Source organism: Nematostella vectensis, chromosome 3 (assembly GCF_932526225.1).
Source record: "Nematostella vectensis chromosome 3, jaNemVect1.1, whole genome shotgun sequence".
NCBI classification, from domain to species: Eukaryota; Metazoa; Cnidaria; class Anthozoa; order Actiniaria; family Edwardsiidae; genus Nematostella; species Nematostella vectensis.
Window position 1 is genome coordinate 11685587 of NC_064036.1, and position 24075 is coordinate 11709661.

At 40.0% G+C, this 24075-nt stretch overlaps 1 protein-coding gene across 4 annotated transcripts; it reads left to right on the plus strand.

Annotated features, from left to right (window-relative positions):
* Nucleotides 1-4915: 4915 nt before the first annotated feature.
* Nucleotides 4916-23275, plus strand: LOC5520073 (trichohyalin). 4 transcript variants are annotated; one of them, XM_048725703.1, is made up of 6 exons: nt 5161-5242; nt 10788-10838; nt 15178-19226; nt 19473-19679; nt 20072-20176; nt 22272-23275. In XM_048725703.1, the coding sequence occupies exons 3-6, from the start codon at nt 15180-15182 to the stop codon at nt 22725-22727; spliced, it is 4815 nt and encodes a 1604-aa protein (XP_048581660.1). In that variant the 5' UTR covers nt 5161-5242; nt 10788-10838; nt 15178-15179; the 3' UTR covers nt 22728-23275. The 4 variants fall into 4 exon arrangements, with proteins under 4 accessions (XP_048581661.1, XP_048581660.1, XP_032220970.2 ...); XM_048725704.1 differs by lacking the exon at nt 10788-10838 and having other exon boundaries at nt 4916-5242; XM_032365079.2 differs by lacking the exon at nt 5161-5242 and having other exon boundaries at nt 10700-10838.
* The last annotated feature ends 800 nt before the right edge of the window (nt 23276-24075 follow it).

Below are 24075 nucleotides of genomic sequence, written 5' to 3' on the forward strand. Positions count from 1 at the left end.
AATTGCAGCTTGTAAGAGCTGGGTACTGACCCCCTTTCTAAACTGTTATTTTTTTTGACGTAATTGGTGCTCACCAAATCTGCATGTGGTATAACACGTATACCATACACTGCAGCCAGCCATTGAACGGGAAATCAAGTAGAGTTGCCCTAAATAAATTTTACTTTTACCGTTATTGTTAACCCGTTTTTACAGCACCGCAAGATCTAACTCGCATAAAAATGGGGGCAAATCTGATGAACAACAAATTGCATGTATCTAATATTATGTTTCTCAATGATAAAATTAACGTGTATATATGTTAAGTTTAGAATATTGCAACCATCATATTTGTATATTTACTGTATGGTGCGTTGGTGATAATTGATGATACCACCTGCGCATGACATTTTTTCTCGTCTTGTATATTGGGCGCATACTCGCGTATGGCGAAAACAGACACGATCTTTTTTACTGGGATACCTGTGGTAACCCAGTCATAAAATGCAACATGTTTTTTTTTCTGCTCGCGATATGGCCAAAGTTGCGCAATGACCCAAAAACCTTAGTCGCCATAGTCGATCTCTTCTGCATAATTTAAAACTGTGTCATGGCCGCCATCTTTGATTTTGAGATTCCAGCTCTCAGATCCATGTTATTTGTGCAGTTGAAGGCCTGATTCGCGATTTTATTACTGCATATATTACCATAGTCTCAAGTAATTGTGCAAAATTATTTCAAGCTGGATTGATTTCGCTTTTTTTACTCGTGTTTCCAAATGCGGCCCGGTCAAGACGTAATTAAATGTTCTCTGGACTCTCACGAATCGACTTGAGGTATTTAACTTTATTACTTAATCTATTTTGAAGAGGATGTATTTTGAAGCTTATTGATGAAAATCGTCTCGTACAAATCGCTATGTATGAATCCCAAAGAAGTGACTACCTTACATCGCGGCACTTGTCCGACTACCTAGCATAATACAAATTTTGTTTTCTTACTATAAAAAATCTTGATCTCTCTCATTGAATGTCATGTTTTTTTTTCACCATGTAGATTTCAATAAAGTAGAGCATATGTGTAAATTGAGACAAGTTCCAACAGAATATCGAGCAATTCCCATCAATATTTGGTTTGGTAACTTTTTTAGAGGTAAACATGTCAGTAGGCATGTGTAGTGTAAGATATGTAAAACTATAAAAATTATTTTGGTATTTTAGTGTTTACTTATTTTTTTGTTTGTTTGGTATTTTGGTCCTTCCTTTAGATAATTTTTGTTTTCTTCCTAAAATAACTTTATGCCTCATTGAATGTAATTTTAATTTTATGGACCATTTTCAATGAAATCTAGAGCATTGTGTTGTCTTTCTTGTGCTGTTAATGATATATATATGCTATAACTTCAAGTCTGGATATTCTATAGCCCTCTCATTTACTTCAAAATAAAAGTGTTTAAACAATATGATAGCATAAATAGATATTGTTGTTTACTTTGCCCTTACATAAATGAAATAATAAATTAAATCTATATTATATTGTTAAAATACAATTTTGCCTCACTTTGGGTGTTAAAATAAATTTACCCCTAAGTGATAGCACATTGAGGGCAGTGAACCAAAAAAATGTTTAAGAAATACTAAGCAATTTTCAAACACATTCTCATTTTTCCTGAATTTTATTTTGGTTTTATCTCTGCTGCGGGTAAAGTATTTCTAAGGTTTTTACATTGCAAAAGATAGGACAATCAGCCCCATCTACTTAAATGGAGCACACCTCAAGTCCACCCAGGTTTCAACATTCAAGATGCATCAGGCTGACTCCTAAAAAGGGTTCAACAATCTTTTTTACCGGCTAGATTTTGCCGGCTTTGTGGATTTTGATGGGGAAAAAAGCCTGCATACTGAAGATATGAGAAGGGGATACAGAAAAAAAGAACGGCAAAGACCAGAAAACAGCCGGTCGCTCTACCCTGCCATCCCTACTTCAAGAGATGATGCTTCTTGCCCCAATCAGTGTTGTGATATGGCATTTACAATAAAAAACAAGATTATACATATATTTTTATTATATCCAAAGGTGGTGGGGAGTAGCATCTTTGTCATACATCTCACAACAAAGGGCCCAAACAAATTGCAGATATCAGGTATCCCAGTCAACCCTGTGCGAAGGGTCTAGTTTATATATAATTGCAGCCCTTAAATGCTCAATAAAAATATGAAGAGACACTCGATGTATCTTGTTTCAATATCGAGAGTTAGCTTACATCGTTACTTATTTGTTGTTTTGCGCACTCTTTTGTGTTGATGATCAGGCGCGCATATAGCTATCATCCACCGAGAGCGGTGAGATTGTGGGTTTGATTTTTTAGGCCGAGGAAAAGGGGGTTGGGGGGGGGTACTAAGGGGGTTGGGGGGGACTAAGGGGCTTGGGGGGGACTAGAGGTTGGTTCTTACTAGGACGCAAGCGTCAGCGCAAACGAAAGAGCAGCACAAGTGAATATCGGGCAAACACAAACGAAAGCGCAAGCGCAAGAAAATCAAGCAGTTGCGTTCTCTTGCGCTTTCGCTTGCGTTAGAATCGGACAATTACGTGCTTTGCGCTTGCGTTTACGTCCAAGTGAGGTCATTATTACTTGCATCCATTTCTAGCTACGCACCTAATGATAATTTTTGTTTTATTGTCCCAGCTCAAGAGACCATGATATAAGAGAACGAAGCCCTGCGGCCCACGATGTCGTCCATGAAAGCTATTTTTAGATGGCGCGAGCTTGTCAACATATCAATATTTGGGTGACCTTAAAACTCGCTCGGCCAATCTCTTGGAGGCCTGGGCCTAAGGGCTTTTCAAGGCTTGTGTGATAAAGATTTGACCAAGCGATAAAGTTTTTTTTGACACATGTTTGCCTCGAGTCTCAAATTGACAGGAATCAGCATTTTTCACCATGTTTTCTGGAGATCAGGGAGCGGGAAAACTTTAGCTCTTCTAAATATGGGCATCAATGCCCATATAAGGCAATGCATACGAAGGACACTATCCGTGGGGAATATGTTTGATATGATCATAGCATCCATATATGGTTCGTCGCGCCATATTTGGTTATGGGCACCTCGAGCTACATCAATTTCACAACAATTTTTTTCCCTCTGCACTTCTTTACTTCGTTCGCTACCTGTTTTCATCCTTTTAGCTGCTCCTCATAGCTCATGATCACAATACTACCCGTAGGATGGTGTCCTGGTATCTGTTAAGTTAATGTTAAGTTATCTAAATGCTGTATTAATAATTGAACGGGAAGACGTCGAGGGAGAAGGCGAATTTGGAATTCAAGATGCATCAGGCTGACTCCTAAAAAGTTCTTTTTCTCTGCAATTCGGTGAGATAGAATACCTAGGCATTCTCAGAGTCTATGTTATGTATTGTAATACAAGAAGGCCTTTATTTTTCTTTGATTTACAATATTTTTAGATAAATGAATTTCAATTCTTCACGCAAATGTTCAGAAATCATGTCACTCAAGAAACCCTTGTCACTGGTATAAGAATTACTTTATTATAAAGACTTGAAATCTTTTATTTGTCAAATACCTGTCTTAATAACCACAATATCGAAAAAGGAATTGGAAGAAAATTGTGTTTTGTAAACACAGATTATGATTGATTGTTGTTTTATAATTTGCGAATCAGCAGTGAAAACGTTTACAGGGGAAGTTGATCCCCGACCCTAAAATCACGCACTTTATGCGTTTCAATGTCCCAGAAACGGTTGATTGGATCCAGCGTACTCTGAAGATCATTTTCACAACGTTCGTAAAAAAGGAAGGTATTTTCGGTCAAAAAGATCTCCAAAACATCCTTTGCCGGTTCACATCGCTCAAGATGTGATCGCGCGTAAGACGCGCTTTCTAAAAATAACTTGTTGTTCTAAAAATAGCTTTCACGGACGTCATCATTGGAACATACCCTAATACTGGGGATTCGTTCTCTTACATTATGGTCTCTTGCCTAGCTGTAATTTTTCACGCTACGGTCACACAAGCATTTTTTTATGACTTTGTTTCACTGTTTGCATGACCTTGTCGTATCTCCGTGTCGTCCGTGTTCAGGCCAGCAGTTTGTGTCGGAGCCCCATAAGGGTAAGTAATGCTTGTGTGACCGTAACGTGAAGACCATGATGTAAGAGAACGAATACAATAGAGAAATGGTATATAACCACGGGGATTAGGATACTTTGTCAGCGATTTCTTAATAAAATAACCAAAATTACCAATTCGCTGAATATTGATTTCAGCGAATAAAATATCTCTAACCCTTGTGCGAAATGTCTCCTGCCTCCCGATTCAGCGAAATCCTTTTTCGTTATATTTCTATTTCTCTTGTCTAAAAACCCACGCGATCGTTGTTTTCAACTCTCGAAACATTTGAACAGTACTGAGTAACCATAGCCTCTTGAGTGTTCGTGACTAGCCCGAACGCTCTCCGAACCTAACTTCGTATTTAGGTTCTATATAAAATAAGAAGGGAGTGAAACAACGCTCGATTCCATTGTTCGAAAACCTGCCTAGTTACGGCCAATGTTGTGATGTTGGTGTGAGACATGATTGATGAGTGACAGCTCACTTTCTCTTTGAACTTATCGCGCCGCCGACACACAGTGCAGGGATCGGGGCTAATTTTGTCTAGGCGGGAAAAAGCAATGTTTTATCGAAAGATGTTATATAACTGCCACATAAATTTGAATTTTTAACCGGAACAACAGAAAATTCTGCAAGTTATCGACAAAGGGCAAAGTGTTTTATTTTTAATGGAGAAGTGGAGAAGGGGGATAGAGCCATTTCACTTTTTGGATGAAGAAATGCAACGGTCCGTAGAAACATTTTTAAAAATGAACCCTGATCCCTGCACTTGTCGCATGCCCGGGCGTGTGTCGGCCGGAAGTGTGTGTGTCGCTAAGAAGTGGGAAAACAATCTGGGAAACTCTGTTACAGTCATGGATTGTTTGAATCAAAGAATCTACAATTTTCCCTGATTCCGCTGTCGGATTTCGTCTTCAACAAACTGGTTATCACACGGCGGAAGATTTATTACTCGACGTAACCGTTTGACACTGTTGTGTTGCGATGAAAGATAAAATGTCTTCGAAAGAAAATCGAAAGCCTAAAATAAAGAAAGGAGCCATGTCTAAAGACGACGAAATCGGAGACAATAAAGCAGCAAAAGTATGATTATTAATGTTGGTTTCTCGCCGACTTGAAACGAATGAAACGGTACGTTTTCAAATCGTATTTAATTATCGCTTCTTTAATTTAAGATTCGTTAATGTTCGGTTTAGATTTTTTAAAATTTAAACTGTAGTCCTCACGTCACGCAATCATGCATAATACAACATCCCTCTTTTAGTTTCATTATCATGTCCATAAACTTATAACTAACAAACTTGAATTGGAACGGTCTAAACGCTAATTTGCATCCACACTTAATAATCATCATAATCAGGTGTTCAGTGTCACTTGTGAACGTCCAACTAATAATAAATCATGTCTGGATTATTAGTGGGCTTTAAAAGTCTGCCCGACCTTCTAACTACTGCCTTAGATGGGCTAGGGGAGGGAGACGCAGCAGGTCCTGGCGATCCTTCTCCTCCTTCGCGTACTGGTGGTCGGTTGGAAGGGCTCGGTAGGGAGCTGGACTCTTCAGACGTCGCCACTGGTTCATGGACTAACGCTCTTCTGTTCCTTCTGATCCCTGAGCCATTTTCTGTTACCAGTTGGTAGGATCTCGGGCTTGCAAGTTTCTTCTCTATCTCTCCGTACCTTTGCTAGTCCCTTATGAACACCTTGTCTCCTTGGTGGAGTGTTGGGAGTTCCACAGCCCTGTGGCGAGAGTTGTAGTCACTGGAGTAGCGCTCTCGATATTCTTGTTCTCTCTTAAGCAGCTGCTCTTGGTCGATCTTTCGTGGTCTTAGGTTCTCGGGGACTGATGGCAATTTGTTACGCAGTTTCTCTTCGCTCTGGTCTGAGTTTGGCGCAAGTTTGGCATCTGTTGACCGTTGCTTCTATCTGCTTGGTTATGAGCGGCCACCACACCGAGGAGCTCGCGCGCCCTTGGCACTTGGTAATGCCAAGATGGCCTTCATGAATGATCTCCAGCATCTCTAGTTGTATGCTTTAGGGGATAACTAGCCTGTGATCATACATCAGGATTCCCCGGTTGACCGTCAAGTGTTGCTTCTTCTCCCAGTATGCCTTTAGGAGTGGTAGGGATGGCATAATGGGAGGCCATCCCTCTAAGCAGTAGGTCTTCACCTGCTTGCATATGGCGTCGCAGTCCTGGGCTTCCTGGATGTCTTTGAGGCGCCGTTCCGTTGCAGGTAGAGACTCTAGGACTGATTCGCTGTGTTCTTCTAATTCCTCGATTTGTTTTAAGTTCTGGGGAGTGGGACTGCTTGTGGGTGCACGAGACAGGGCGTCCGCTGTGTTTTGGTGCACTCCTTGCACGTAGGTGACCTCTGCTGAATACCTGGCCATTCGGAGGCGGAACCTCAAAACCCTCGGGGGCAACTTAGAGAGGTCTGTGCTTGAGAAAAGGGGTACCAGTGGGCGTTTCTAGGGTGAATGGTATCCCAAGGATGTAGTCTGAGAACTTTTCACATGCCCACGTGGCGGCCAGCGCCTCCTTCTCGATGACTGCGTATCGCTTCTCCGTGTCGTTTAGAGAGCGTGAAGCGAGGGCGATTGGGCGCTGGTTACCGCTGCTGTCGCTTTGCAGTAAGACTGCTCCAAGCCCGTCCTGGCATGCTTCGTTTGTTTGGATCGTAGTGTGCCAGCACATCTGTAGAGGTCAGTTTCGTCTTGATCGCCTGAAAGGCCCTTTCCTGAGGCTGATCCCAAAGCCACTGCTGCTCTTTCTTAAGTAGCTGGCGTAGGGGCTCATTGATGGTTGCTAGGTCGGGTATAAACTTGGCCAGCTGGTTGACCATACCATTGAAACGCTGGAGCTCTGTCACAGTGGTATGTTGGGGAAAATCTTGGATTGCTTTGGTTTTCTCCGGGTCTGCTTCTACCCCATCCTCCGAGATTACATGCCCGAGGAACTTCATGCGCTGTTTTGAGAACTCACATTTCTCGTTCAATGTGACTCCAACATCCTTGAGCCGCTGTAACACTTTTCGGACACGGCTGCCGGGAAGCTCCTGTGTCGGCCCATGTATGAGGATGTCATCCATGTGACAAACTGTGCCATCGAGGCCCTCTAGGATTCGAGACATGGTACGCTGAAAGATCTCAGGGGCTGAGCTGATTCCAAATGGGAGGCGGTTGAAGCAGTATCTGCCAAATGGTGTGACAAAGGTGGTGAGCAACCGAGACTCCTCGTCGAGGGGTATTTGCCAAAATCCAGAGTTGGCGTCTAGCTTGGTGAAGACTTTGCTGTCCTTAAGCTTTGCCAAGTTCTCGTCGACACTTGCCATAGGGTGGATCTCTTGTTTTACTGCCTTGTTCAGCGGTGTCAGGTCAACGCAGATCCTTACATCACCATTGCGCTTGGGAGCGATCACCATGCCTGAGCACCAGTCTGTTGGCTCACTTACTGGAGAGATTACCTTCTGACGAACCATGGCCAGTAGCTTCTCTTTGACCTTAGGGAGAAGTGGGTGCGGTATACGTCGGGGTGTGTATAGACAAACTGATACTGCGTCCGGTTTCAGAGGTATTTTGTACTTATCCTTCATGAGGCCCAGCCCTTTGAATAACTCGGGGAATTCTGCCTTGAAATTCGGGGCGGTCTACACATTGTGCACTGCTGCTGACGGTATTAACAGCTGGAGTGCCTGGATTGCTAACTTGAAGAGTAGATTCTTAGATTGGTTCTTCATGACATAAACATTTTCGCGGTGTGTCCTCCCTCTGACTGCAAATAAGACGTCTGTGATCTGTCCTTTTATCAAGTGGGACAGGTTCACTCCACCGGGTCCTCTGAACATGCTTGTCACCTTGTCCAGTCGCCTGTTTTCCAACCACGGTGCCTTGTCGCCAACCACTGTCACATTTGACCCACTATCAAGTTTCAAGGTACAGGGGTTGTGGTTTATGAACACTTCCGCTGACCAGAAGTCATCGTTGGTGGTGCTCACTTCGCCCATGAAGTAGCAGTCGTCTAAATAGTAATCTTCCTGGTAGCTTCCTTCCTCTTCTCTATTTACTTCATGCACTTGTTTGTCTGACCGACAGACTACGGCGTAGTGGCCTGTTTTGCCGCAGTTACGGCACTTTGCGTCTTTAGCAGGACAATCTTTCTTGACATGGTCTGCCTTTTTTCCACACCAGTGACAGGAGGTGGAGGAGTTATGGCTTCCCGGGTTAGGTGGTCTACGGTCTTGGGTTTGCCTTCTTTTGTTTCCGTTTGTTTTTTGTTGTCCACTGTTGTTACCGTTGTTACCCCGGCCCTTTCTTTGGTTGTTTCTTCTGTTCGGCTGCCTCTTATCTGTATGGTGAATGGTTTCTGCCTGGCTCGAGTATGGTTTCCCGCTGATCACTTGTCGGTGAGTTCTTGAGATCTCGGCAGCTCGAAGGCTTTCCATCACTTTTTCTAGGCTTGGCACCGGCCGTTCCCTCAAAAGGCGTTCACGTCCACTCCCATCGGTAGTACCTATGACTATCCGATCTCGGATGAGAGAGTCCTTCAAGTCACCGAACTCACAAGAGTTGGCTAGATGACGCAGGCGGACGACATATTCGTCGACGGACTGGGAGGGCTTCTGTGTTGCAGAGTTGAAAACAAACCGTTCATACAGCACGTTGCGTTGGGGTACAAAGTATTTTCTCAGCTCTTCTATAATCCTCTTCGGGTCTTTCTTGTCGGCGTTGGTCAGGGTGGGTAATGAGTTCATTATCTTCTTGCTTTCAGGGCCCATTACCGTGCAAAGTGTTGCGGCTACTATTTCCTTGCCTGGAGGCGATGTCAATTTCGATCTTAGATCGGTAGCAATGGTATAATAGTCCCGCCAGTTCTCCACTACGTCTCCCTGTAACGACATTGGGGTTGGGGCTGGGATCTGATATGTAGCCATTGCTGTAAATAAATTCGCACAATAACAAAGACAGAGTGATAATTTTAAGAAGTAAATAACGCTTAAAAAATATCTGAAAAAATATGCGCGAAAAAACGTCGCGAAAACGCGAAAAAGATCGTACTAGAAAATTCTAGCGTGCCCAGTATACCTGTGTTACGGTCCCAGGCTGCGCGCGGTCAAAAACGCCGGTGGCACGTTTTATTTTCGTGAATGAAAACTTTTCAAAGCAATCGCCGAGTCTCTAAAAACGGCGCTAAACTACGGAAGTCGGTACTTTTATCTACTCTAACTCACTGTAATAATTAGAGTTCTGTCTAACTACGGCAAGAGTCCATAAATACTTTTTGGGGGTGGAATTCCTCGCTTCTAGGATTGGAATTTATGATGAATCTGCCGGCTTGTCGTAGTTTATTTCTGACAACGGTAAGCTTGTCTTTGTAAGCTTATTTACAGAAAATACTCTTTGAATAAATCAACTCAGCTGTTAAGTCGACGTAGATTGTACTTCCCAGTGTGTGGTAGCTGTCTGTGGTTCTTGTGTTTCTTTCCAGCTCGGTGAATTGAAGTCGGCGGTATGTTGTCCCTTGACTTGAACTATACTCGCTGAGGTTAAGTTTTTGTGCAGAGTGTCGAACGGATCGTGTCTCCCACAGTTTTTTCCCTGTTTTTCTTCGGTTTTTCCAACGGAATGTCCCAGATAAAACGCTGACTTGTTCACTTGGATATTAGGCTGCTAAAAACTGATTTTTAGCGGGTCCTCAGGGCTGCCACCATATTGAGAAATATTTGGAATACAAATGCGCTGGCTCCGCCTTTAGGCATTGCCTAAATCTGTATAATATATAATCTGCTACCAGTTGAGAAAAGTCGGTGTAATTTTTTGCGACGTAACCGTAACTGTTCGTCAATGCATGAGAATTTCGTGTTGTATGACTAAACAAACTGCGGAGAACCCTAAATATCCTACAGTGTATCTAAGGGCTCGTCCACACTAACACGGATTCAAAAGTATCCGGATTCGTTTCGCAGAAAACGCATCACTTGATTCGCGTCCACACTATCGTTTTCGCAGCGTGTTCACCTTGATCCAGCCGTCCACACTAACACGGATTCAAACGTTTGAAACGCTGAAAGATACGGGGTAACGTCATTTTTATGATATGTGCGTGCTCAAAACAACAGACGTGCCTGCGATATGATGCCATCGTTTTCATTTTGATACGGATTCGACCGTCCACACTTGGACCAAAGTATACGGATTCATTCTGATTCACTTTTGACGGCGTTTTCAAAAGTATCCGGATTCGCTGGATCCAGCGCGCGTGTTAGTGTGGACGGTAGGCCTAAACGTATAAAAAGGTATACGGATCCAAACGAATCCGTGTTAGTGTGGACGGCCCCGGAAAATAAACCTTAAATCACGTCATCCAGGCGAAGCTTGAGTCACGCTACTTTTCTACCCTCCCATGGAATATAAAACCACGCGGTCGAAACTTTAAAGAGAAACGATTTCGTTTCGTCTTTATTCTCGATAATCTCAAGCAGGGTTATCCTGTGTTATCTGCTGTTTTGACACCGAGTCTAGAAATCGCGTTTATTCGCGCTTATCGGATACGGGCACGAAAAGACGGCTTGGATTACACAAGGCTAACTCCTCCCTACGCTGATTTGACCCCGCCGACCTAGTCATATCACAAGCGCTCCTAGAATACCTTATTTCTACTTCTGTCCTGTGCTTGTAGATTTTCCCCCGACTGTTTGAGAAGAAAAAGGACGGCAAATCCCCCACAACGGTGAGTTGAGCGAGGAGCTTTTAATTCTCTCAAGTCCTCATCATTCTTAGCGTTTTGGTCCTGAAATAAACCTACAAATCGAGCTACATTTCATGTGAATTACCCACAGGCATCAAGCCTAAACCGTTATTTTTCAAGAAATTTGTCTTAATTAACACTCAATTTACACAATTCTTGTGCTGACTGCTATGAATAGAACCCTGTCGATGGGGCCTACACTGCTGAGCGTAAAACATTTTTTTTGGGGGGAAAACTATGTTTATTCCGAATTAGGCCATCTTCAGACAGCCGTGCTTTGGCCTTTTATTATTAGCCACGATTTATGTCGTCAGAGCTAAGGCTGAATCTAAACATTTTTGTGGAGCGATCGTTTCATTTTTCTAAATCATAAAAAGTATTAAGACATGCTGTAACACCAAAATAATATTCATGTTTCAAATTTACTTGTACAGGTAATAAGCAGTATATTTACTTGCCATGTTCAGTGCGCTCGTGTGGGGTTCTGAATAGGTTGCTTGTGGTTTTTGTGGAAAAAGTTTTATGTTATGTGCCCCGGTTGAACTGATATAAACCGATTTAGAGATTTATTATTGATGACATCTCTCGCATTTCTCTGTTTATTCAACCCGTACTTGCCATCTATATGACAGCTATACCTTGTTATTAAAACCGTCAAACTTATTTCAGGCATCCCTTTTTAGAACATATAAAAAAAAAGGAATATTCCATATCTTCTACTGTTTAAAAAGCCGGAAATTGGTTCACTGTTTTAAAATCGATATCAATGCTCCGAGCACCCGTTGGGAATTCTAAATATTTATACACGAAAGTGATTTCGGTCTACGATATTCTCGAATAACTAAGACTTTTCTTTTACTAATGGACACATTCACTTTAAAAGTAAACTATTTATTTGATTTGTTGTTTAGATAAACACATTAGTAATGAAATTATAATGCTAGTTCGTGTGCGACTTCTGACCTGCTTTTGTCTTATGAATATATACAAGCGTCACGCCTTCCACTGTAGAGACATCTAAATACCTATCACGCTTACAGTTATGATCGTTATGCAAACGCTTAAAATCAGGCAAATCAAAGTATGATTGAATACACTGTTATCAAAGTAGAAATAGTTCCTTTGTGCTTGAAATATATAAAACATCAAAAGTGCGTATGATGACATCTGTCGTATTCGAAAAAAAAATGCATTTTGTGGCGAATTTGATTGGGATTTTTCCATAATATCACTTTCTTAGTACACGGACACTTAATATGAAAACGTTTCTTTCAAAGCAAATGAATCTAATTCAATCTGTATGGCAGAGGAAATACAGGAAAATTCATCATAACCGACTGTGATTTCTTAATTGAGTATGAATGCGGGTTTTTACCCTATTTGGGCTGCGGTAGCGAGGTCATGCGGAGACAAACGGACTTTAATAGCCATGTCTGTGTAAAGAGTTAATGAGCTGGTAGAGGGTGCGGTGTGTATGTTATGAGATACATGAGTGCTATCGAGGGTTTATCTGTATTTACCGATTCTTGGTTATCACATGCGTGCGCTGACCAATTCAGTATTCGCTGGCGCATATTTCAAAACAACTTATCCAAATTCACTCCCCAGAATCATTCCTTTTAACAAAATATTTTACATTAACAGGGGCATACGCAGCCTATAGGCCTGCAGTCACTGGACTGCAAAAAAAATTGGCATAACAAGGGGGAAAATCAAATGTTTACTTATTCATTTTTATGTACGTAGTTTTATATATATGATGAGGATAAAAACTATAATTTTCTTAATCATGGTAGTCTACAGACGATTTCCAAACATATTGTTATGTCGTTCAGTCCTATTTTAGATCGAGGATGACAGAAAATCATGTAATATTCTCAAAAGTCTGACGCATTGACGCCAATTTCAAACCCCAAAGCTGGAGCTATGAAATCTTCACGGGGATGCGGGATGAGGAGCCTTCCCCTCATTCTGAATGCTTTGACTGCAACTTGTTGAAATCCTGCGTACGCCCCTGATTAAGAGGCATTTTATGCGACCTCCTACCAGTAGAGGCCAATCAATAAGATCACTCGGACCGGAAAGCTGTATCATTGTCAAGAGTGAGACTTCAGGGAGGTTGTCTTAGTCGAATTCTTCCCATTGCCACTTGATTCGAATAGCGAAGTCGAAAGTTCAAGAGAAAGAAAAATGACACCAAGGACACTAAAAATCTTGAAAAAATAACAAGCCCTTGCTTAGGCTGGCGTTGAAAATGGCTGACAAAGCAATGTACCATGGTTAGAGTATATCGTCCCCTTGAAAACATATCAATTACTGCGAAAAGCGCGAGTAGCAATCATCTGTAAAGGATCTCTGATAATAATTTATTTGTTTCTAAAAATCCGCCAATTTGTTTATAAAAATCAGCTAATTTGTAATTATTGAATAGACCACCAACAAAAAATATGAAGCGTTCTTTAGTTTATCAATATTCTATCGGTGTGGAATGAACAAAAACCGATGGAGTGGTTATCTCTTTCACTTCACGATTAACGATTCACTTCACGACACGATTACAAGTCATCTGGTCACATGACCCTAGTCCGGTCAGATGATCCTAGCCAGGGGAATTGGGGTTACCTCACAACATCCTATTTGTCGTTTCTCAAGTTATGGTATCATTCCTTCATGAATATTTCTCAATCCGGTATTTTCAGGTTGTTTACCTTGCTCAAGTAGCATGTTTATCGTTTTGATAACATATCTCAACATAACATGATAAGATAATTACAAATGGTCACGTTATACAGTGTTATTTTCACTTAAATTTGATTGAATGAAAATGTAATGAGATTAAAACTGACCTAAATTCTGGATATTCTATAGCCCTCTCATTTGACCTCAAAATAAATAAATGTTGTTGTTTACTTTGCACTTACATAAATAAAATGATAAATTTCAATAAAGTTATATTGTTAATACAATATGACTGGCTATTTGTCGTTTCTCAAGTTATGGTATCATTCCTTCATGAATATTTCTCAATCCGGTATTTTCAGGTTGTTTAGCTTGCTCAAGTAGCATGTTTATCGTTTTGATAACATATCTCAACATAACATGATAAGATAATTACAAATGGTCACGTTATACAGTGTTATTTTCACTTAAATTTGATTGAATGAAAATGTAATGAGATTAAAACTGACCTAAATTCTGGATATTCTATAGCCCTCTCATTTGACCTCAAAATAAATAAATGTTGTTGTTTACTTTGCACTTACATAAATAAAATGATAAATTTCAATAAAGTTATATTGTTAATACAATATGACTGGCTTTAGGTGTTAAAATAAATTTACCCCTAAGTGATAGCACATTGAGGGCTGTGAACCAAAGAATTTTTTATTAAATAACAATTTCAAAACACATTCTCATCTTTCCTTAATTTTAATTCGGTGCTAACTCTGCTGTGGGGATAATATTTGTAAGATTTTACCTCGTAAATGATACGACAATCCTCTCATGCAGCACACCTCAAGTCCACCCCCCACCTGAAGAGATGATGCTCTTACCTTTCTTACCCCAATCAGTGTTGTGATATGGCATTTACAATAAAAACCAAGATTGTATATATATTTCATCATACACAAAGTGGGCAGTAAAATCTTTGTCATACATGTCAGAACACAGGACTCAAACAAGTTGCAGATCTCAGGTATCCCAGTCAACCCTGCGCACAGGGTCTAGTTTTTCTAGCGCTGAATTCAAAAGTATTTATTTGAAGCTCAGGCTGTCCTCATACTTTTTAAATATAATGGTGTAATTTCTACAATTTTAGCTAATGCACAAAACAAGTAAATGGAGCAATGATAAACAAAAGTTTTCATTAGACGGCCGGACGGTTATTTTAAAGAGGGTATTTCTTTATATTTTCCTTAGACGGGGTGTTAGTTCCAGAAGAGGCGCTTTTTTGAAGCTGAAAACGGCATAAAAATGCAGTCAGGGTTACCGCGATTTTAGACTCCCAGTATAACAATTTCAAAATCTTTAAAAAACCAATGACACTGCATATACAAAAAAAATACCTTTATTCGTAAAGGTATAATGCCAACGTCTCTTTTTCCATAACTTTCAATGACTTTGGTGGGTATTTATTCAAATTTCATGAATTACAAGGCCTGGAAAAAGAATTTCTAAAGTCCAGGATTTTAAGGATTTGATGTTTATTGGGGCTTGTCTGCGGCTGTTATAGGATACGATTTTTGTGGCTAATCTAAAAATATAGTGAAATATTGATCATCGTTAATCTAATAACTATTTTCAATTACTTGAAAATTAGAAATGGCAGAGCCAGAAATGAATGGGCTGGTTGAAGAGGAATCAACTGTTAAAGGAAGTGGTGATACACAAATTCAAAAGCTGCAAGAAGCAGTAACGGATGAGGTAATAGGACAAGAACCTAGCTCAGAAGAACAGAATCAAAAAGAGCAGGTCCAAGAAGATCGAAAACAAGAAGAGCAAGTTGAACAAGAACCAACACAAGGGGAAGAACTCGAAGAATCAGAAACCAAACAAGAAGAACGAAAACAGGAAGTAACATTAGAAGAACCAAAACAAGAGGAACCAGCTCAAGAGGAACCAAAACAAGAGGAACCAGTTGAACAAGAACCAAAACAAGAGGAACCAATTGAAGAAAAACCAAAGCAAGAGGAACCAGTTGGAGAAACAAAACAAGAGGAACCAGCCGAAGAAGAACCAAAACATGAGAAACCAGTTAAAAAAGAACCAGAACAAGAGGAAATAGTCGAAGAAGAACCGAAACAAGAGGGACCAGTTGAAGAAGAAACAAGACAAGAGGAACCAGACGAAAAAGAACGGGAACAAGAGGAACTAGTTGAAGAAGAACCTAAAAAAGAGGAACCAGTCGAAGAAGAAACGAAACAAGAGGAACCAGTCGAAGAGGAACCGAAACAAGAGGAAGCTGTTGACGAAGAACCGAAAAAAGAGGAACAAGTTGATGGGGAACCGAAACAAGAAGAACAAGTTGAAGAACTAAAACAGGAGGAACAAATCGAAGAACCAAAACAAGAGGAACCAGTCGAAGAAGAGCCAAAACAAGAGAAACCAGTCGAAGAAGAACCAAAGAAAGAGGAACCAGTAGAAGAAGAACCGAAGCAAGAGGAATTAGTTGAAGAAGATTTAAAAGAAGCAGTCTACGAGGAATCAAAGGTCGATGTACCTATTGCTATAGACACATCTGGTTTATGTGAAGAACCAAAACAGGAGAAACAAATAGAAGAAGAACCGAAACAAGAGGAAGCAGTCGAAGAAGAACCAAAGCAAAAAGAACCAGTCGCAGAAGAACCAGTCGACGAAGAACCAATACAAGAGGAACCAGTCGAAGAAGAACCAAAGCAAGAGGAACCAGTCGAAGAAAAACCAAAACAAGAGAAACCTTTTGAAGAAGAACCGCAACAAGAGGAACCTGTTGAAGAAGAACAAAAACAAGAGGAACCAGTCAAAGAAGAACCAAAACAAGAAGGACAAGTCGAAGAAGAACCGAAACTAGAGGAACCAGTAGAGGAAGAACCAAAACAAGAGGAACCTTTTGAAGAACAAAAAGAAGCAGTCGCTGAGGAATCAAAGGCCGATGCACCTGTTGCTATAGATACATCTGGAGTATACGAAAAACCAAAACAAGAGCAACCAGTTGAAGAGGAATCAAAACAAGAGGAACCAATTGAAGAAGGACCAAAACAAAAGGAACTAGTCGAAGAAGAACCAAAACAAGAAGAACAAGTCGAAGAAGAACCAAAACAAGAGGAACCAGTTGAAGAAGAACCGAAACAAGAGGAACCAGTTAAAGAAGAACCAAAACAAGAGGAACCTGTTGAAGAGGAACCTAAACAAGAGGAACCAGTTGAACAAAAACCCAAACAAGAGGAACCTGTTGAAGAAGAACCGAAACAAGAGGAACCTGTTGAAGAAGAACAAAAACAAGAGGAACCAGTCAAAGAAGAACCAAAACAAGAAGGACAAGTCGAAGAAGAACCGAAACTAGAGGAACCAGTAGAGGAAGAACCAAAACAAGAGGAACCAGTTGAAGAAGAACCAAAACAAGAGGAACCTTTTGAAGAACAAAAAGAAGCAGTCGCTGAGGAATCAAAGGTCGATGCACCTGTTGCTATAGATACATCTGGAGTATACGAAAAACCAAAACAAGAGCAACCAGTTGAAGAGGAATCAAAACAAGAGGAACCAGTTGAAGAAGAACCAAAACAAAAGGAACTAGTCGGAGAAGAACCAAAACAAGAAGAACAAGTCGAAGAAGAACCAAAACAAGAGGAACCAGTTGAAGAAGAACCAAAACAAGAGGAACTAGTCGAAGATGAACCAAAACAAGAACTAGTCGAAGAAGAACCAAAACAAGAAGAACAAGTCGAAGAAGAACCGAAACAAGAGGAACCAGTTGAGGAAGAACCAAAACCAGAGGAACTAGTCGATCAAGAACCAAAACAAGAAGAACAAGTCGAAGAAGAACCGAAACAAGAGGAACCAGTAGAAGAACCAAAACAAGAGGAACAAGTTGAAGAAGAACCAAAACAAGAAGAACAAGTCGAAGAAGAACCAAAACAAGAGGAACCAGTAGAAGAACCAAAACAGGAGGAACCAGTCGAAGAAGAACCGGAACAAGAAAGACAGGTTGAAGAAGAAGAGCATGTTGATGTAGCAGTACCCATTTCTATAGTGTCATCTGGAGTGCCGGAAGACACAAAACCGGAAGAAGCTGTTGAAGAAGAGACCAAACAGAAGGAACCCGAAGACGAAGAAACGAAACAAGAGGAACCAGCTACGGAAGAAACGAAACAAGAGAAACCTGCTGAAGAAACAAAACAAGAGGAACCAGCTACAGAAGAAACGAAACCAGAGGAAGCAGTTGCGGAAGAAACAAAGCAAGAAGAACCACCAAAAGAAGACGGCCCAGAAGAACCAATCGAGGAAAACCAAAAAATTGATGTACCGGAAACAGTTGCAATAGTTGTATATGGAGCGTCGGAAGAAGAACCAAAGCGAGAAGAACCCGTCAAAGTGCCAGCCGAACAAGAAACTGATGAAGCGAAGCAAATTTCAATACCAGAAGAGCAAGACGACAAACAACATGAGGATAAAACGCAAATATTACATCATGATGAAAAGTCAGAAGATGTTATCATTAATGAAGATAAGTGTGTAGATGAGGGAACACATGAAGTAGACAGTGCGCGTGAAGAAGGGGAGGAGGGAGCCATTGTCAAAGTTAAGGTCGCGGAGGAAGCAATACCTCTAGACGATGGTGAACTAAATAAAATCGTTATATTAAGTGAAACTGATAATGTTCAGCCGGATGTAGTTGCAACAACCAACGGGGTGTGGGAAAAGTATGATGATGACAGTGACGGGGAGATTGAGGTCCATGTGGAAAAGCACTCCCAGGAGAACGAGCCTCTTTTATTGGTAGATGACGGCAGTGACGAAGAGACATCTGCAGATGATTTGATGGCAAGAGATGATGAAGAGGAAGTTCTTTTCAAAGGTGATGTAATTAAGATAGACTCTGCTGCAGATGAAACTCAAGAGGCGCTTGTTTGCCACGAGATGAGCGTTGACGAATTCGAAAGGAAAACTGACGATGAAACACTAATCGTTCCGAACAATAGAGACAGAACTGTATGCAGCGGCCTAGAAGCACTCTTTCCGGGAGAGGAGATACAAGAGGTGAATGCAGAGCCTAGAAGTGTCCCGGATGAGATCGATATTCACCTTGATGATGAAGTTGAAGAAGAGCAAGTAGATGTGGAGAAACCCTTAGAAAGAGATGCTCCACAACCCATCCATGAAGAAATATGTGCAGAAATTAAGGAAACACAAGAGAGCGGTATCGAGCTAATATGGATGGACGATGAACAGGAAAAACCAAGGAATACACCAGATGAAAATCAAATAGACCATGACAAGGTACTCGAAGGCATGTTTGAGAATGAAATATCGAAGAATAAGGCTTCAAGACCTTTAGCAAGTGAAGAAGAGCGAAGTATTGAAGTATTGTCTGAAGTGGAGCGTATCGAAAGGCAAGCACTTCTGGAGAGTGTCAACGAGCCTGTTCAAACGGAAGTACAACAAAAGAGAAAATCTCATGAATGGGACCTCTTAGAAAAGTGGAAAGAACTTGAGGAGGGTTCTCCACAGAAAGGCGAAAGTAACTTGGAAATCCAGCCACTTGAAACGTACCAGACTCAAGCGGAATCATCATACCCTCTTTTCACCGAGCAAAAACCTCACGGAGAAAGCGAAACTCCGGCAGAGATACCTTCAAGGCCTACAGGGGAAGAATCTCGACAACTTGTGAAGGTAAGGAAGTTTTAAATAAATGTATCTGCGAAACGTCATGTTTACAGCTAATAATTTGATGATTCTAGCCAATAACGTCACCATATTTAAACTTGATTTTCGATCGACCTGGTCTTACAGAAACAGATAAAGCCGACCTCGACATACTAGTCAGGTTTTGGTTTGCTCCGAAGAGCTGATAAATAAAATGAAGTACACACGAATTCGTTGAATATTTGTAACAGATGACCATTTATATTTGCAAAGGTCCAAGCAATTTCAAGTCCAGAAAAACAGACACCATCATCACCTACTGTACACGAATACGAAACCCGAGAGACCTCAGAACCGATTGTCACCGAGACAGAAACAGTCGAAACAACTCCTTCATCCGTGACCAAAGTGAAGACTACTCAAACCGTTGCAAAGTCAAGGATTATTAAAACGAGGACGGAGGTTTTACCAGAATCCCAGGTAACAATTCGGGCTGGGCAAACATAAAAGGCTCATAAGTAAAATATGAATTAGAAGTAAAAGACATGGTAGGCAACTTTTTGGACACAACAAGGATAATTGTAGGATTCCGCTAAGGGATCTGTGAAGAAAAAGAAAAATCCAAAATTTGTGAAAAATTCGGAAGTCGGTGGGTTGATCAAGGGCCGACTAGAAGAAAAAAAAAGGAAATTGGAAAATGTATTTTGGTAACTACTGTCCCAAAATATAATCATAAAAGCTGCGAATATGATATTATATGGTGTCGAGCTCTGTCTATATATGCATAGTTATAAAAAAACAGATAGTGGGTTGGGTGGGTGAGAGCAAACGAAAATCTCCTGCAATACTGATATTTTCTTTTTTTATTTAAGAAGCCAGAGATCCGAGATATTTCCCAATCCGAGACCGATCATGAGGTACCTCCGAGATCTCCAACGGAAAGAGTGGTGGTCAAGGCCAACTACATTGATGAACAGGTATAGATCAAATAGGCATTATATTATTGATAATGAAGCCAACTACATTGATGAACAGGTATAGATCAAATAGGCATTACATTATTGATAATGAAGCCAACTACATTGATGAACAGGTATAGATCAAATAGGCATTATATTATTGATAATGAAGCCAACTACATTGATGAACAGGTATAGATCAAATAGGCATTATATTATTGATAATGAAGCCAACTACATTGATGAACAGGTATAGATCAAATAGGCATTATATTATTGATAATGAAGCCAACTACATTGATGAACAGGTATAGATCAAATAGGCATTACATTATTGATAATGAAGCCAACTACATTGATGAACAGGTATAGATCAAATAGGCATTATATTATTGATAATGAAGCCAACTACATTGATGAACAGGTATAGATCAAATAGGCATTATATTATTGATAATGAAGCCAACTACATTGATGAACAGGTATAGATCAAATAGGCATTATATTATTGATAATGAAGCCAACTACATTGATGAACAGGTATAGATCAAATAGGCATTACATTATTGATAATGAAGCCAACTACATTGATGAACAGGTATAGATCAAATAGGCATTATATTATTGATAATGAAGCCAACTACATTGATGAACAGGTATAGATCAAATAGGCATTATATTATTGATAATGAAGCCAACTACATTGATGAACAGGTATAGATCAAATAGGCATTATATTATTGATAATGAAGCTAACTACATTGATGAACAGGTATAGATCAAATAGGCATTATATTATTGATAATGAAGCCAACTACATTGATGAACAGGTATAGATCAAATAGGCATTATATTATTGATAATGAAGCCAACTACATTGATGAACAGGTATATATCAAATAGGCATTATATTATTGATAATGAAGCCAACTACATTGATGAACAGTTATAGATCAAATAGGCATTATATTATTGATAATGAAGCCAACTACATTGATGAACAGGTATAGATCAAATAGGCATTACATTATTGATAATGAAGCCAACTACATTGATGAACAGGTATGGATCAAATAGGCATTATATTATTGATAATGAAGCCAACTACATTGATGAACAGGTATAGATCAAATAGGCATTATATTATTGATAATGAAGCCAACTACATTGATGAACAGGTATAGATCAAATAGGCATTATATTATTGATAATGAAGCCAACTACATTGATGAACAGGTATAGATCAAATAGGCATTACATTATTGATAATGAAGCCAACTACATTGATGAACAGGTATAGATCAAATAGGCATTATATTATTGATAATGAAGCCAACTACATTGATGAACAGGTATAGATCAAATAGGCATTATATTATTGATAATGAAGCCAACTACATTGATGAACAGGTATAGATCAAATAGGCATTATATTATTGATAATGAAGCCAACTACATTGATGAACAGGTATATATCAAATAGGCATTATATTATTGATAATGAAGCCAACTACATTGATGAACAGGTATAGATCAAATAGGCATTATATTATTGATAATGAAGCCAACTACATTGATGAACAGGTATAGATCAAATAGGCATTATATTATTGATAATGAAGCCAACTACATTGATGAACAGGTATATATCAAATAGGCATTATATTATTGATAATGAAGCCAACTACAGGTATATAGTATATTATTGATAATGAACATAAATATTTAGATGACATCAAAATCAAACTGAATTGATTTTTTACTCATGTGTATTTATAAGCTTTATAAACAAGCTTTTTTTTCAAGTATTGATATAACTTGATTTAATTGACACCGATTAAGAGGCAGAAGCCTCAAAAGTAGTATTATAGTTATTACCAGTAGTAGTTATATAGTTTAGATTTGAAAGAATATGCTTCAAAAATAATAATACAACTTAGAAATTATCTATAGCTACCTAGACATACAGTATTTCAGTATTTTTAAGTCTTGACCTTTTAGTGGCAAACCTCTTTCAAGGGGCCCCTTGTCTCAAGAGTAATGGCTAAATAGATGTACTACCGTACATCACTCCATAGTGATGGCAATACATGTAACCTCTTCCTTTTCAAAGGGGAAACCGGCAGAGCCAAGTGAGGTGACAACCCCAACCAAAGTCATAGTCCAGGAGCATGAAGCGCCATCTCCAAAATCCAAAGCGGTGATGTTTACAGGTGTACGACCGCAGTCTGTCACATCGGTAGAATCTGTCCGAGGGGAGCATGATGGCATGCCACCACTTGCCAATGAGGAGGAAAGTGACATAGATGACTCTTGTTTACACCTTGCAAAACACATACCTGCAAAGACAGGCCCCTCAAAGGCCCCTAAAGAAGGCCCCTTGGTCGAAGTTCCCTCCCCTGAAAAAGAAAAGAAGGAGGATGAGAGTGAGGGTAAAGAGAATGAAGGCGAAGATGATGAAAAACCTGTGCTGGTGATACTTACTGAAGAAGGTGATGATACAACAGAGAAACCATTGCTTGACCACACAAAAGACAAGGGCAGGCAAAAGTGCTGTCTTATATTGTAGACAGAAGACTCTTTTAAATAATTTAACAACAATGTGCAAAAATGCTCATACATTTTTTTGCAAGGCATTGCTGGCAGTGCCGTAGCAGGCCACGTAAGATCGGGGTGGGGGCACAAATCAGAAACATTAAGAAAATATTAGGGGGGGGGGGGGGCACAGCCATGCACCTAACTAGTTATTTTCTTTTAATTTAAAAAAAATATTGGGGAGGCACATGCCCCCAGTGCCCCAACTCCTGCTATGGCCCTGGCTGGCTTTTATAGTCTGCACACAATCATGAAAAATAGAATGACACAGAAAAACCATCCCTATATGACATAAAAGCAGGGGAAGGCAAAATCCTGTGTAATATTGTAAGCATTGAATCAACAGCAAGTAAACGCTTCATATAATAACAGGAAACGACAGAAGACAATTTTGCAATGCATTGCTGGCTATTATAGTCTGCACACAATCGTGAATGGTTGAGCTCAAAAGCCGAATAAAGCTGTAAAAACTAAGTAGTAAAAATATTATTAAATACTATAATAAATGATTTTTAGTGAAAATGACAAGACAAATGTTGACTTTTTACTTATAACAAAATCACAGGTATCCCAAGCTCACAGTGTGTGATCGCGCTACATTGTGACTTTAAGTCTTTTTAGTTTTCTTCTCTTCTTGTATGGAAGGGGTGGTGGGATCAAAAGCGTAGCCCATAAACTACTCGCCTCAATGGCTTATAATCTCATCAATTTTATCCAGACTACATATAAGCGGAGCCAGTGCGGCCGCAGGCCGCGCGCGGAGCTTCATAGGTATAGAAATGTGGTATAGCTATGCGACTTTGTTTTGTGGTCATCGCTCGGCTATCCTGTGGTGTCACAATCCATCCATCCAGTCAATCGTGCAACTCCAAGGCCCCCTCGGTCTTACATTTTTACGTATTTTTATGTTTTTACCGCCATCAAAGTTCGTATGTTCACAACAAAAAGGGCAGATTGAAAATAGTATTTAATGAGAAAATATGCGGATTCAAATGGGCTGAAATCTTTGAGGAACCGTTTTGTCTGAAGTACGAGCCGATAGTAAAATCTACCCGAGTGTTCGTGAATCCCGTCCGTTGCAGCAGCAAAAAGAGGACTTCTTAGAGGCTCTACACTACCATTCTAATAACATTCCTTCACGTCTATATCTATGGAGATCTATACGTAGTAGTCTAGTTACTGTTTCAATGTCACTTAGCTTGTTCGATTTATACATTTGTTTATAGAGTTTGCTTGGAGAATTCGTGGTCTAAATCAAACAATTTGAGCATAACAACATCCTTTGATGTTCTTCGTTCTATCTATACTTTATTGACTGCGTT

What these genes read in the sequence shown, in the direction of transcription:
- LOC5520073 (XM_048725704.1), top strand. Translation starts at nt 15,180, where the DNA reads ATGGCAGAGCCAGAAATGAATGGGCTGGTTGAAGAGGAATCAACTGTT. An exon ending in AATCTCGACAACTTGTGAAG is followed by an intron (nt 19,227 to 19,472) that starts GTAAGGAAGTTT and finishes ATATTTGCAAAG; the next exon opens with GTCCAAGCAATTTCAAGTCC. An exon ending in CCAACTACATTGATGAACAG is followed by an intron (nt 20,177 to 22,271) that starts GTATAGATCAAA and finishes TCCTTTTCAAAG; the next exon opens with GGGAAACCGGCAGAGCCAAG.